Source organism: Cotesia typhae, unplaced genomic scaffold (genome assembly GCF_013202065.1).
Source record: "Cotesia typhae breed Kobodo isofemale line unplaced genomic scaffold, CoteBio_Ctyphae scaffold_70, whole genome shotgun sequence".
Classification (NCBI taxonomy): Eukaryota; Metazoa; Arthropoda; class Insecta; order Hymenoptera; family Braconidae; genus Cotesia; species Cotesia typhae.
The window spans coordinates 1,082,889-1,099,002 of NW_027423780.1; the positions used below are offsets into that span (position 1 = coordinate 1,082,889).

The following is a 16,114-nucleotide window of genomic DNA, read 5'->3' on the forward strand; positions in this document are numbered from 1 at the left end:
CTTAGCCATCCATCTAGCATGATGAACAGCACCAGGACGTTTGAAAGAAATCTTTTCTTGAGGCATTTCTCCAAGGAAAATCAATGATAATTCCAATAATTCTTTATCTAACTTATTATAACATTTCTTTATCGATCAAAACTCAAATTTATGTAAATTTTCCTGAAACTCATAGTTTAAATTAAAATTTATCGAATTATTGATCAAAAACTGGAAATATTGATATTCGTTAATGTTTGACGATGAATATCTCGTAACGGCTTCACTTAATCAAAAAATCATAAGAGACCATTTTTGTAGAGCAGTAAATTTCCTACAAAATCATGAGTTCCGCAATCCGAAATAATTTTTTTCATCGACTTATAAAATTCATAATAAAAACGAATATTTTCCTTAAAATAGCCAAACTTCAACTATGAATATCTTTTAATCGGTTGAGTTTTTGAAAAAGTCATAAGAGACCTTTTTGTAAAGCATTCAATTTCTCACAAAATCTATGCCACGGAATATTTTTCCAAGCAGTTGGAAGCGAGATATAAATTTTTTTATCTGATTATTCGAAAAAAATAGAAACCCGCAAAGCGGAGAACCTTCCCGTTATAATTAAGAGCTTATACTTGGAGAGAATTCTTTTTAGGTGTCTAGGAACCTATTTTTCAGAGTATAAAGTCAAAAATAAATTATTCGATTTTTTTGACCCACCCTAGTGTACACACGCATTTACCGTGACCGGCGCATTCCTTTGTGTATTTACAAAATCATCAAGCTCATTAACTCAACTTTACTGAAGCCAACTACAGCATCGCTACTCATCTTTATTAACCAGCAATCATTGGCAACTCAGGTACAATTAAGTATTTATTGTAAATCATCTGAGATCACTTTATCACAACCTATACTCTCATGTTCCCTCTCTCTCTTACTCATTGTCACATGGCTACCCATGTGTCGCTCTTTCTCATACATATGTATAGCAACCACCTACACTTTCCACCTAGCAACAATCACGTTACAATTGTTACAATTGTTAATAGAAATTCGTCATCCTGCGGCAAAATCAAATGCCGCATTGCAAATGTTGCTTGGTGGGGATTGGGGGTGACTTAGGGATGTTCATGTAAAAAACATATCGATATTTTTTAAATATCGTAAGTAATTACTTGTATTTAACCAGTGCAAAATATTAAATTTTAAATGGGGATAAGGTTAATATGAGTCAAAACATTTAGAGAGAAGAAACAAATCAACTATATTTATTTATAAAACGTACATATTAAGGCAACGTTTTTATCGCTTACGGACTAAACATCATATGCGTGGAAAGAATAATAGTTTTTTTTTCTACCATACCAGTATGAAAGATTTATAAATCCCAGTATTTTTTCTCTAGACCTTGCAAAAATAAAATTTTATTTACTCTTTTGGCTTGCAGTCTGCTTCTCTGCTGTGTAAGAACCTGTGCAGCTTTTGAGAAAAGTCTTTCAGATGGAACAGAGCTAGCCACCATAGTTAAATATTTAAATGCCACATTGTATAACATTGGGAACTGTATTTTGTAATCTGCCCACACTTCTAACGGGTTGTCATTGAATCTACTAACTGGAGCCCTCAAGTAAAGCGATAGCTCATCTGAAAGACTTTCATCTGTTTTATTTGTTTTCCAATTCCGCTGGACCAGTTTATGGTGATCACTCCAGAGATCCGATGATAGACTAATTTTGTCTGAACTGTCAGAGTCAGATTCCACAGTCGAACATGTTTCATCGTACTGATTTTTTTTTAACATATCTTTAATTTTGCTAACAGCATTTGCACAGGCCAATGGATCTTCGAAATGAAGTTTTTTGAATCTTGGGTCCAATATTGTAGCAATAGCTAATGATGATACCTGTTCAATAGCGCCCATTCGTCTATTAATTTCGTTAAGAATGCGTTTTTGTACCTCCTTGATTAAAGATTCTTCAATTACTAGGTTTTTCAGTTTTGATATCATGCAGTGCACTAACGGAATGACTTTGCTACTTGAACAATATTTATCGCTAGATATTTCCTTAGTCGCTGCTTCTAGTGGGCGTAGTATGTTAAGAAGCGATGTTAATATCGTCAATTCCATACCAGTTAACATCGGCGGTGCTGTTTTATGACGAATCAAAATTTCACTCACAGGATTTCGTAAATCAAGGAAACGTGCGATCATATAGAACGTGCTGTTCCAACGTGTAGGGACATCCTGAATCAATTTTGTGTCAGCTTTAACTGATTTACGCAACTCGTCACTTGCCACACAACTTTGTTTAAAAAAGTAACAACATTTTTACTTTCGTTAATATTTGCTGTAACTCTGAAATTCCCAGCGTATGTTGAGCAACTAAATTGAGTGTATGCGCAAAGCAAGGGATATGCTTTTTTTTCCAAATGCAATTTCGACAGCCTTCACCATATTTGCAGCATTGTCGGTTACTACTGCTGTGACTTTATAAGAATTAAGTCCCCCCTTTTCACATGTTTTAGTGAGCATTTGTGCAATGTATTCGGAAGTGTGTCTGTCATCTAAGTGGTACACACCCAAAGTTATGGAATGAAATTCAATTCCGATGCCAAAATGAGCAGTTACACCTAGGTAACTTCTCATTTGTAGATCTGACCAAATATCACTTGTTAAAGTAAGATCTTCTACACAGCATAATTTATTTTTCATAACTGTTGATAGTGCATCATACTTTTCATCTAACCAGCGTGTCACTGAGGTTCTGCTAGGAATCTTATAATGCGGTGCCGTTACTTTCAGAAGATTCTTGAAACCTTCATTTTCAACTAATGAAAAAGAATGGTTGTCTTTACAGATCATGAACATTATCGCATTGTTAATTCTTTTAGCTTTGTCACCAGTAGAGGTATACGCAGATATTTCTCCAAAACTACTTTCTATTGACTTCTGGCGTTCAAAAGGCAATTCTCTGTCATAATCCATACTTTGATCAGTTTGTGAATTCTTCGTACTTGTCTCACTACCATCCATTGGCGACGACGTAGAATCCATAGGCAACGACGTAGAAGTTGAAGGCAACAGTTGATGTTCGTTTACGGTAGATTTCGATGTCGTGATACTATCGTGTTTCGAGGTACTCCGGATTTGGTTCGATAAATCCGAATTTAACTCTTTTCCAACAGCAGCAGCAGTATTTTTACTTTTGAAAACTTCCAAGTAGACAGCCTTGTGAATATTTTTGATATGTGCCATCGCATTAGAGGTATTGCCAGCCGTTTTAACATTTTTTTGACATAACTTGCATCTGGCAGTTTTCTCATCATTTTTTTCGTAATATTGCCAAACAATACTTTTTTTAGTAGGTGCCATGTTCAAAGCATTCCTGATTTCTGAAAAAAAGAGAACTGTATGAGAAAGCAAAGAGAAACGGTCTGAAAAATTAATGAAATAAAAACATAAATCTATCGAAAAAAATTTAATCGACCATGTCCCATCCCATCTAAACTCTTGAAAACAAAAACGAAATAGCCAATTGACAAGTTAATTAAAACTACATATTGGAGAATTTGATACAAATACCAATGAGTGTGCATTTGGCCGACATAAATACTAAGGCATTTCATTATTTATTGTTTTATACTATTAAACTGTAAACATTGATAGTACTTTCATTTAAAACACGTTACGTTACTTACCGTATAAATCGTACACTGTACTAAACAAAACAGACAACTATTATTTATAGGTTATTTTGTACTGAAAACCAAGAAAGCTATCTAGCCATATTGCTGAAAACGAAGCCAATGACCAAGACTGACCAAGACAAGTAACCGAAGATGCAGATTACAAAAGCTTTGCTACTAGTGCTGCCCTCTCGAAGAGTAATATTTCATGTCTGCGTTTCGTTATTGCAAAGGCTAGTTTTTCAATAGTTCGCGGTTTTACATTTTATTTTCAATCAAATTGACAATGTTGAATTTAAAGCATATCAAATGGAATCAGTACCTATAAAGGAAAGAAATGGAATCCGACACGATATTTGGTATATCGCATGAAATATATCGATATTCCAGTCGATACTAGATGATTCGATAATATCGGGTTGAAGCGATATATCGCGTACATATATCGATATTTTTTGAAATATCGATATATATCGTGCACTCCTAGGGTGACTGCTACCTGCTCTTGGGCCTGTCGGCCAGTCTGTGTTCAACAACCTGGGCTCCATCTCGCATCCTGAGACCCACGTAATCAATTAAGCTCATTATTGTTAAGGCTCATTCGCTCACACTGTGAAAGTTAATTATATTGTTAATTGAATAATGATCCAGTGACTCCAAATTATACAGCTCACCCAACTAAACATTACTCATATTTATCGCTCATAATTGCTAGTGTTAATTATATTGTAAACTAATTAACAGTTTAATTGAAGATCAAATTTCTACAACTCATGCTCAGTCTAATTAATATGCATTAATTAATACAACTCAATTAAACTCAACAACGCGTACTCATGAATTAATGTAATGATTCAAGATCATAATAAGTGTTCAAAGTGCTCAATATTTGTGAACTACTCAAACTCTGTACAACCAAAACTACGCCTGTGATTAATTTTAGAATAAATACTATTATAACCACGAATGTGTCTCCTCCATCTTTTAACACCTAGTCCCGGCAAATAAATATTTAATGTTAAGACAATTATCTTACACATTTTAAATCCACAGAGTCGGTAGAATCTGGCGCCAAGTTCCGTTCAAAAATTCCGTTGTAAACGGAGCGCCAGACTACCGACTGTGTTTACTGTAAGCAGAATGGTATTTCGAGGTTGCAAAATTTCATTTAATTATATGGTACTCCTTTTTCCAATATGATATATCATAGAAGTAAGTCATACTCTATTTTACTGATATTAATTAATTATAATCAATTATAACATTTAATTCACTTAAAATTATTAAATTTTATCAGCACAAACTATAGTAAGCCCAGAAATTTCGATCCTGACTTTTTTTTCATGGAGAAAAGTCACCGCCTCAGACTAGATAAAATAAAAATGTATAGTAATCTTACTATAGATACGCAACTACACTGAAAAAAGTTAATTCACAGCTTGCATCTACAACCACCAGAGTGCACTGGAATTATTTCTACATAAACTGTAGATTCAACGGGATAGCTCACTGAAGTTAGAACCCCAAATGTTTTTCTTTTAATTTTTGATTTTTTTTTCTATCACGTTTTCAGCTTTTCGTTTGTTCTATATTATTCACTCTCAACATTTGATCATTCTCCATTTATTTATTTTAAAAAGAATTTATTAATAATGTACCTTTAAGTTAGCCCCCCTGTCGCATTTTTTAATATTTTGGTAGCAATTTGGGTCATCAAGCCTCTATTTTTGATTGTTCATGTATATTTAACATTTGTTCCTACTTCACATTTTTTATTTGTTGTTTAATTAACATTTTTAATTAGCTGTATGTATGCATTCTAAATATTTGCACTGCGCATGCGTCAACTTTACGTATATAGACTTTTAGCGCGGTCTTTTGAAAATTATAGTAACAAGCACATCTCATGTGTAAAAAATTAAAAAAATTTACGAGTGTAATTTTTTAGGAATTACTATTTAATTAATTCAAATAATTAAAAAAAATTGTTAGACGTCAGCCAATATCAATGTCATTAAGTAAATAAATAAATAACTAATAAATATTCATTTCATTCTAAATTATTTAAAAATATCGAGAGAATTGTTAATCAAAGCATGTACATTTTTTTTTTATTTTTATCAATTCTATTTTCATGAATACTACGAACTATTAAAAAAAAAAAAAAAAAAAAGAAATCCATAATAATTAACAGAAAATTTCAATACTTTATTAAAATAAAACTTATTATAAAATTATTAAAAACTACACGTTGCCCTTTTGTCCTGTAACCTCTATAATTGAAATTATAAGAAAAATACACTTACTCTAATGACTGTGCTGGTCAATATAATTTTCAAAAGTCCGCGCTGAAAGTCTAAACGTAAAGTTGACGCATGCGCAGTGCAAATATTTAGAATACAAATATTCAGCTTATTAAAAATGTTAATTAAACAAGAAATAAACAATTTGAAGTTGGAACAAAGGTTTTTTGTACATGAACAATCATAATCAGAGGTTATTCCCATTGGATAGTGTACCATTCTATGATTTTGTGGTCATTGCCGATAGGTTGCATTGTTATCCAATCAAGTGGATTTCAAATAATTGTAATTTTTAGGTGAAAAGTCTTACAATTATGCGCATGGTATATTGTGTCATTTACTTAGTATAATGTCATAATAACAATAACACTAATAATAAAAATTATGAGACTGAAATTAATTACATCGGTAATACCAAATTGAGGTTAAAAATATCATTATCATTATTATTACTGAATGAATTATTGTTATTATTAAATTAATATGTATTAGAGTATTAAATCCAAACCAACAACTTTTTTAATTCAAAAAAATGTTAAAATTTTTACTGTATAGAATTAAAAATGTAAAATCCCTATTAATAAGATAGTTAATCGCTTTTAACCGCGGAGTTTACGCGGATCAGTCACGTTAAGTTTTTTAATGCTACTCGCTACTATGAGAGAAACAGAATTTCAATTTTTTTATTAGGATTTGATTATCAAAATTAACGAATAAACAACCTATCATATTAGAATAGCTTTGCCTGCATTAATTTATTCATTTATGAATTTTCAATTTTGCGCGGGAAAAATTTAATTTTGAAAGTAAGAATGTTAAAATACTTTATAAATACAAAATTTCTAGAACAAACTATCAAACAACTTCATATGTGGATGGTATTCAAACCTATTCTTTCTATTGAATTTCATTTATTAACTACACTAAATACACAACAGGCTAAAGATTGTTTGAGTTTTACTTTCTTCCTTCAGGCCAGCAATTCAAGATTTAGGCAATTCTCATTGGATAGTGTACACATTCTACGACTTTGTAGTCGTTGCTTGTAGGTGGCATTGTTATTCAATCGAGCGGATTTCAAATAATTGTAATTTTTAGGCCATAGGTATTACAATTATGAGTATGATGCATTGTCCCCTTTATTAACAATAATGTCATTGTAACAATAACAATGATAATCATTATAAAAATGAAATTTATTATATCGGTAATGATAAATTGATGTTAAAAGTATCATTATCATTGTATATCATTACCAAAATAATTATTGTTATTGTTAAATTAATGTGTAGTAGAACATTAAATCTAGATTAACAACATTTTTAATTCAAAAAAATGTTAAACTTTAACTATATATACATAAAAAATTTTAAATCCCCATTGATAAGCTAGTTAATTGATTGAAACCGAAGAGTTTACACGGGTCAGTCACGTTAAGTTTTTTAATGCTACTAGCTACTATGAGAGAAACAGAATTTTAATTTTTTTGTTAGGATTTGATTTTCAAAATTAACGAACAAATAACCTTTTATATGATAATAGCTTTACCTGCATTAATTAATTTATTTACATATTTCTAATTTTGCGCGGGAAAAGTTCAATTTTAGAATTAAGAATGTATTAAAAGGCGAGCAAAAAATTACACTTAACAAAAAGATATGAAATCCGAACAAAAACAGTTTCACTGTTAAAATTGCGCGAAGTCCACGTTCATAAAACTCATCTCAATAACATCTGCACTTTGCAAAAAAGAATAAGACTCGTTACAATAATTTTCATTCTATACAAAAAAAATACCAAGAAACCGTCATAATGCTGAAAAAATTGAAAAAAATTTGTTGAAAATTTAAAAATTAAGAAAAAATTTTTTATCGTACTTGGCGCGCGTCATTGAGTACCCCAAATTTTTTCGGACGAATTTCAACCCGAGAAAAATCGATTTCGCTTGAATTTATGTAATGTATAATATGTATATTATATATATATATATATATATATATATATATATATATATATATATATATATATATATATATATATATATATATATATATATCTTATCAGCTCTAATTATATAATATATGGTTTCATACATTGTTATGTTTATAGATTCACATCAGTGAAGTATACTCAACGAATTAAAAACACTGCTTACTGGATTAATATCAGTTTCAGTAAAAAAATCCGTTTCGAAAATTTTTTTCAGATTTTTAGTGAAAATAACTGTCAATATGGTAGTCTGGTGAAGATATCTGAAATAACACAAAATTTTTTAATTCAATTTTTTTCAGTTCCGTCATTAAGTTGTTGAAACATTAAAAGGATGTTCATGTATCCTGAAAAAATTTGGGGTACTCAATGACGCGCGCCAAGTACGATAAAAAATTTTTTTCTTAATTTTTAAATTATCAACAAATTTTTTTCAATTTTTTCAACATTATGACGGTTTCTTGGTATTTTTTTGTATTTAACTTCTTTTTGTATAAAATATAAATTATTGTAACGAGTCATATTTTTTTTGCAAAGTGCAGATGTTATTGAGATGAGTTTCATAAACGTGGACTTGGCGCAATTTTTAACAGTGAAACTGTTTTTGTTCGGATATATAAAACATGGATATATCATGCTATAAATGGCGGAAATCAGATTCAAAATGACAGATTTTAGACTCAGATAGCAGCCACCAGATGGCGGATTTCAGATAGCAGATTCAAAATGGCGGATTCACAATTCCAGGAAAATGGCGGACATTAAGATTTTAAAATAGCGGCAGAATTCACCACCAACGCCACCTATAAAAACCTCCACCAAATCGATAAAAACCTCGTCCATAACCACATCGGTAAAGACATGTCATCACTATGTACATTTGGTAACATCGACTGTCGGTAAAACCGGTCGCCAATTTCTACGGTCGGCAACTTAGCACAGATATGAACCCACAAATCTCTCTTACCGACCGATTTGCGGCCCTTGTTTACCTACTTTGTTACATTGCACATTTGTAACTTCTCACCAAGGAAGTTGAAGATTTTCAAAAATCGAAAAGTTTTTGGTTTTTCCACGTTTTGCTGAAATCTAGTTTTTATCAGACTTCGACATTTGAAGGTCACAGGAACCTTTCCTGATCTCGTTAAAGAAGGGTGTTTTAGTTAATACATCGATGACGTTTTACGAGGCGTGTTAAAAAGCATTTCACCTTTGTGCAATCAAGGAGATAACTGTTGAATAACATCACATTGCGATTGAAATTTTTTTTTTTTTTAATTATTGACTTTACATCACAGCGAATCAAATAATTGTAACATTAACAATTTTTTTTGCTTTCAGAATTAACTATGTTGCAACTTAGTAGGCCATCCTGTGGATTACTGATCATTTTAACATTAGTTCAGCCTAATCATTGTAAGTCATTATGTAAGTTGTTTTTATTCTTTGTAATTAAGACAAGCTAAAAAACCTTTATTACCCTCAAATAGTTTAATCTTCGACCACAATGAATACATAAGTTTGTGGAAGAGTAGATATAGACTAGACTGTTTAAAAAAAATCGATGAATTTTTAACTTCCCGCTAAAAATCTCAGATTTTCAGAAATCGGAAAGTTATTGTTCTCACCCTGTTTTTCAAAAATCGAGTTTTCATCAGATCTCGACGTTTGAAGGTCACAGGAAGCTTCCCTGACTACCCCCGCGATGTTGTCACTATGTCACTGTGTGTGTGTGTGTGTGTGTGTGTGTGTGTGTGTGTGTGTGTGTGTGTGTGTGTGTGTGAACCTCTCGTAACTTTTGAACAACTTGACCGATTCCATCGCGATTGGTGGCATTCGAAAGGGCTTCGCCAAACTTATATTTTCTGTGAGTTGGAACCAATTCGGATCGATAGATTTTGAGAAAATTCAAAAAAAGTGAAAAAAAAACGTTGTTTTTTTTTTTATTTTTTATAAATATCTCCGAATGAACTGAACCTATCGGTCTCAAAAACTAATCTGCTCTTAACCTTGAAAACTCCAATCGATCGCCACCGAAAACGTCAGAATCGGTTAATGCGTTCGTGAGATATCGTTGTCAAAAAAAATTGAAAAAAGTGTTTTTTTGTAATAACTTTGAAATTTTTCATCAGATCACTTTTTTTTTGTTCTAAATTTTTATAGAGCTCAAAAAACTACATCGATCGCTACCAACCGCGAAAAGATCGGTTGATTCATTCGAAAATCATAACAGTTTGAAAATTATAAAAATTGTATTTCATCGAACTTTGATAAGTCTTTTGAGCTCGAAGAGCTCAAAAACGCCATTAGTGTAGTTTTATGCACCTAGGTATGAAATTCGCGGGAAGTTGCACGGATGGCCTTCAGGGTCTACTGTTTTTCTAATTTTTTTGTTTTCGTTTACCTATGATTCCAATACAATCGCCGATGTTATTAACCCTACATAAACCGACTGAAAATTATTTTTAGGCAGTTATATTACAGCCAGGATATGACTGGTTAGCTCCGCGTCGATCGGCTCTGAGCAAATAATTCTTCGAAAGAACAAAAGACTACATAATATACGATTCAGTGCCTTGCTCGTGGTTAGACTACACTTGGTAGCACTAACGAGATAAATTCATCCGACAATTTGAGATTTGGCATAATTTAATTTAATTTAATTTCTTTTGTTTCAATTTATTATTTTTTCGCGGCTGAGCGTTGACTTTTTCAGCGTAAATCACGAAGTGTATTATTTTCCGCCAAGAGAACGTTGATTTTCTTGTGTGAATCGCAAAGTGTATTTTCCACCGAAGAGCATTGATTAATTATTAGTATCTAACCGTGTATAGTTGCAAAGACTCATTATTTAATTATTTCTGCTAAAGCGTCGATTATATTTTAAATTTATTATCTCAATTACTTAATTGCTCCAGAATATACGAGATACGGTGATTTGCAAATGAACAATTCCCATAGAACGTGAAAGTCTCATAAAACTTGAGCTACTTATTTAAGGGGCACACCTAGTGTGAAATTTCGAAAAAATCGATTTTTTTTTCATATTTCGGTAGATTACACCTTTAAAAATGACATATTAAAATTTCAAATCGATATCTCAAATAGTTTTTGAGTTATAACATTTTAAAGAGCAGCCGCTCGGCAGCTAGAGTGTCATTAGCTGCGAGACGTACCTGAAGTATTGTTCAGAGTCTACTGTCTCTTCCAGCCCCTATAACACGATTCCAGTTTCTATTGTTGGCTCTCAGGTATACAAAAATATATCATTATAATAATTTCTAGAAATTTCTAGAAATTTTTCGTTTACTGCCACGTAAATTATTTTCGGAGCCAGACACATTTAGTCTCATTGTGATCGTTGTATCGAGCGCATCATAATTTTACACGTGCTATTTTCTTGAAAATGAGTGATCAATCTTCATATTCAAATAAAAAAGGAACTCACAATGTTCCTAAGCATCGATCAATTGCGAAAAAACACAAGTTTACCGGAAATAGATTTACATTTGAGCAATCTACTGCGAATACCAGTACGTCCGCAGATAAGTTATTACAAAATAATGACAATAATGTTGTGATTGACCCATCTCATGGATATTGTATTTTGCAATTTTTATTAGTTTTTAGTGCAATTAGTAATTTAGTGGTGTGTAAAACCTGTCAAAAAAAAGTTACTTTCAATCAAGCAAGTTCAAGAGGCCTAGGGTTCAAAATTGCTATTATTTGTGAATGTGGCAATTCGTATATTAATTCTGGACCAATGATTAATAACGCATTTGAAATAAATAAACGTATTGTTGCTGTGATGCGTCTATTGGGCATCGGAATAAATGGGATAAATCTTTTCTGTGGATTAATGGATTTAGCATGCAAATTTTACGACCAAACTTTTGCGGGATGTTTTACAAATTTACAGATTGCAGCCGAAACTGTTTGTAAGCTCAGTATGCAGCAAGCTATAAATGAAGAAAAAGAGCTTACATTAAAGAAAGAAAATTCGGAGACAAATTTGACTGTTAGCGGCGATGGTACCTGGAAAAAACGTGGCCATACTTCCCGTTTTGGAGTAGTTACGCTGGCAGGAAAATACAGCAAGAAAATTCTTGATTCATGCGTAAAATCTACATATTGTCAGAGTTGTGTTTTTGGAAGAAAAAAAAAAGATACCGAACCTGAAGATTATGAGGAATGGCTATCATTACACGATGAAGAATGTGATGCCAATCATAAAGGATCTGCCTCAAAAATGGAAGTGGATAGTGTAAAAGACATGTTTGGTCGTTCCATTAGTAAATATGGTGTAAAATATACCCGCTATATTGGTGATGGTGATAGCGCTACCCACAAAGGACTTATAGATTTGAATCCTTATGATATTCCTGTTGCTAAATTGGAATGCTATCTACATGTGAAAAAAGAATGGGAACACGTTGCCGAAGTGTAAAGAACATTAATAAGAAATTAGGAGGAAAAAGTAAAACATCACAAAAGTTAACTGTAAATTTTATAAACAAACTCCAAAAATATTATGGTTTAGCAATTATGAGGAATCAAGATAATGTAGATGAAATGTATAAAGCAATCTGGGCAACATTTTATCATTTCTGTTCAACTGACAAAAACCGAAATCATAAAAATTGTCCAGAAGGCGCTGAAAGTTGGTGCGCTTATCGCCGCGCGGAAGCTGAAGGAATCACTAGTACATTTAAACACGATTACCTCCCACTGGATCCAGAAGTACAAGAAGCTATAAAACCTATTTATGAAGACTTATCTCGATATGAATTGCTTGATAGATGTAAAGGTAACAATACTCAAAACAACAATGAAAGCTACAACGGTTTACTTTGGCACTTTTCACCCAAGCATCTTCATAATGGCTTCAAAACTATTGAATTGTCAAATAATTTTGCAACTGCAATATTTAATGACGGTTATTCGTCAATTTTGAAGATATTCAATGTAATGGGAGTGATAATTGGACCTGCAGCAAGAGATTTTGCGGCTCTTAAGGACGACACGAGAATACGAATCGCTGATTATCGCCAAAGGGCTTCTTCAAAAGAAGGTCGATCATCTCGAAGAAAAGCTTCTTCAGCTGAACAAGCCCTTTTCGAAGAAGAGGAAGGTGTATTATATGGCCCTGGAATAGGAGATTAGCTGTAAATATGATTTTAAACCACTTATAACAGTGGAAACGATCATTTTATCTTTAAACGCGTTTTTCTCGAAACAGCATTTTCCGAATTTGCTGCAGTGATTCCTCAAAAACAAATGATTCGATCACTATCGAATTTTTTTTACATGTTCTATATATAGTTCTCCGTACAATGACCTATCGATTTTTTGATCTGATCAAAAATCGAATTTTCGCAGGCCACAAACGACCAAAATTTTAGGTAAAATTCGACTATTTTTTTTAAAACGCCGCCATATTGTCAATTTTTGATTTTTTTTTATCGTAGGTCATTGTACAGTCAATATTATCTAGTTTAACGAGATATTTTTTTAGATTTCATCCACGGAGAAGGCCGGAATCACTGCAGCAGTGAAGGACCTTTTTTTTTCGCGCCGTTAGAGATCGACGATAACTTAAAAAATATTTAATTTTTTTCTTCAAAAATTTCATTATGTATTCTTAAAACATGTATAAATATATTCTTAAAATTTTAAAATAATTGATAAAGTATTTTTTTTAATAAAAATTCCCGAAAATCACGTTTTTTTTAGGCCGTTACACTAGGTGTGCCCCTTAAGAGCAGACTTCCAGGATAAGCGTACAAACATTATTGTAGCAACTTATCTATTATTTCAAACATTTATGTCCATTCTTATGACTTTTTTTATTCAAATTTTGTATTTGTAACTCACTAACTGTTTTTTCTTAATAAATTCAAATGAACAGAATAATATTCTTTTTACTTTGAATTTGATTATATCACAAAATACTATAAGATCTTCATTACAAATAGATTGACTATCAAACAGTAGAATAGGTAATTCTTGACCGTAGTCAGCAAGGATCCATCATCCTTACTCTCTCTAAGTTAACACTTAGAGATAACGTTCGAGCTTGTGTACCACTCTACACTTCAATGCAATTTTTAATTTAGTTCCCGAACGGACAACGTGACAGAGTTTGGATATTTGAGATTTCTATTCCATAAGTTCTTATGCCCATCACTCACTCTGTTCGTGGCACAACTTCTAAAAAATTTCAATTATCTTAGCCAGAAGTTAAAAAATTTTTAATTTTGATGAAATTTACAGTGCTTCAGGCCTTTTTTGAGAATAAAGGAAAAGTTTAAGTACCAGAAATAGTTTTGACGGGAAATATAAAAGGCCTGCAGAAAGCAATCTCTTTCTTCGAAATTTTTCGTTAACAATCTTATTCAAACAAATGACTCGATCTTAATGTTCATCGCAGTCATTGACGTTATCTCGAGGGCTTAAAAACTGATTAAGTTTTGTTATTAATTGATTGAGCAGTTAAAAAAAATTGAAAATATTTTCATTTGTGAAAATTTTATTTCTATGACATTTCTAAATCGATTTGATTGCATCAGTTCAGACATATACCTAAATCCATTATTTGCAGGATTACATCGAATGTCAAAAACTGTTTGCATTCAACGCTACCGTTAAGATCGAATTTACATCATATTTTCATGTTTTGAGGCTCTAAGAAACTGTTTAGATTATTTGACGATAATGTCACTATGGTTGTATGTATGTATTTATGTTCGAGTATGTGTGTAGCTCTTATACTTTTAAAATAGTTAGACCGATTAAAACGTGGTTTGCGGCATTCTAAAGGATGAACCCAAAGTTAGACTGAGAGAATTCAGAACGATTCATTCCGATAGATCTCGAAGAATTTCAATACTCACGTACTTTCAAAAAGATATTCTTGTTAACGATTTTTGAATTGCTTTATAAATGTTTTTGCTATTCTTTCAGATGATAATTGTACCGAAGAATTTTTGTGTTGAAAATCATCTCAAAAATCTCTTCTCTAATAATAATAACTTCAATAATAACTTCAAAAATTAAAAATAATTTTTTTCAACTTCAAGAACTGAGTTCAATATTGCAAATCGCTTTAAAAACAGCTTATAATTTGGGAAGATATCGAAATTTCCAGAGCAACCTACTCCTATTTCAACATCAAAGTAAATTTGTTCGCGACAATGAGCTAGATTGGATGTTTGAGACGTAATGAGTAATAGATCCAGCAGTAAGTTGCTGTATATAATATTCTATTCAAATCTCGTTGTTTATATGCAAAACTTCATCTTCTATAGAACGATCTGGATTGAATAGTCTATATTAGACTGTTTCAAAAAAATCGATGAATTTTTTTTTTTCTTAATTATATCGAAAATCTTGTTGGAAATGGTGAAAAAAAATACTGCGAAAGTTAGAGCTCTTAATATTAATATCAAAAGGTGCCGCAACGTAAATTTCAATTTCCCATTTAAATAACATGGGAACGATGTACTTTTGAATTTTGGAATTTTTTAACTCTCGCTAGAAATAATAATTCAAATAGACCAATACAGTTTTTTGTAGGAAATTTAACGCTCTACAGAAAAGGATTCTTACAATTTTTTGATATATTCATTTTTTCAGAAGTTATTCAACGTTAAAGTTGGATTAGTTCAAAATTTATACATTTTTCTTATTTTCAGATGCAACCATCAACTTTATAGGAAAATTTCATAAGACATTTTTTGTAGAAAATTCAATTTCCTATAATTTTTTGCTTGACAAGTTTTTGATATTTCTTATCGATCGTACGTTACCTACAAAAAACTAAAAATTTTTCTAAATAAATGCCATTTTACTGCTTGAAATTAAATATTTCATTTAAATAAATAGATTTTTAACCTAAAAATGTATTATTTATTATAATGACAGTAATATATATCGTTAGACTAAAATATTTTTACTACAATTGGGCAGTTTTTTTCTGTATTCACTTATAACTAGCAATAAGTATTGTAATTGGTCTTCATTTTTCGTGAAAAACTTATTGTATTGTTCAATCAACGCTGCACCACGCTCCGCAACATCATTGACTGCCATTAATTTCGTAAAAAATTGCGCACATTCTTTAAAACTTTCATCACTAGCCCAAGAATTTA

At 31.6% G+C, this 16,114-nt stretch overlaps 3 protein-coding genes across 3 annotated transcripts in view; 2 read left to right on the forward strand and 1 right to left on the reverse strand.

The window, feature by feature from the left end:
* The window catches only part of LOC141537283 (endochitinase-like), a 235,377-nt gene that overhangs the window by 26,876 nt on the left and 192,387 nt on the right, over window positions 1–16,114 (forward strand). Inside the window, exon 2 of the mRNA XM_074258174.1 lies at window positions 9,306–9,380. Coding sequence (XP_074114275.1) covers window positions 9,306–9,380 — 75 coding nt within the window. The remainder of the gene's footprint in view (window positions 1–9,305; window positions 9,381–16,114) is intronic.
* Window positions 1,364–3,358, reverse strand: LOC141537280 (zinc finger BED domain-containing protein 4-like). The gene is made up of 2 exons (XM_074258171.1): window positions 2,646–3,358; window positions 1,364–2,288 (listed from the first exon to the last, which is right to left on the reverse strand). Exons 1-2 carry the CDS (start codon window positions 3,356–3,358, stop codon window positions 1,364–1,366), a joined length of 1,638 nt encoding a protein of 545 aa, XP_074114272.1.
* LOC141537284 (uncharacterized) lies at window positions 12,147–13,967 on the forward strand. Its single transcript, XM_074258176.1, has 2 exons — window positions 12,147–13,129; window positions 13,480–13,967. Exon 1 carries the CDS (start codon window positions 12,363–12,365, stop codon window positions 13,125–13,127), a length of 765 nt encoding a protein of 254 aa, XP_074114277.1. The 5' UTR covers window positions 12,147–12,362; the 3' UTR covers window positions 13,128–13,129; window positions 13,480–13,967.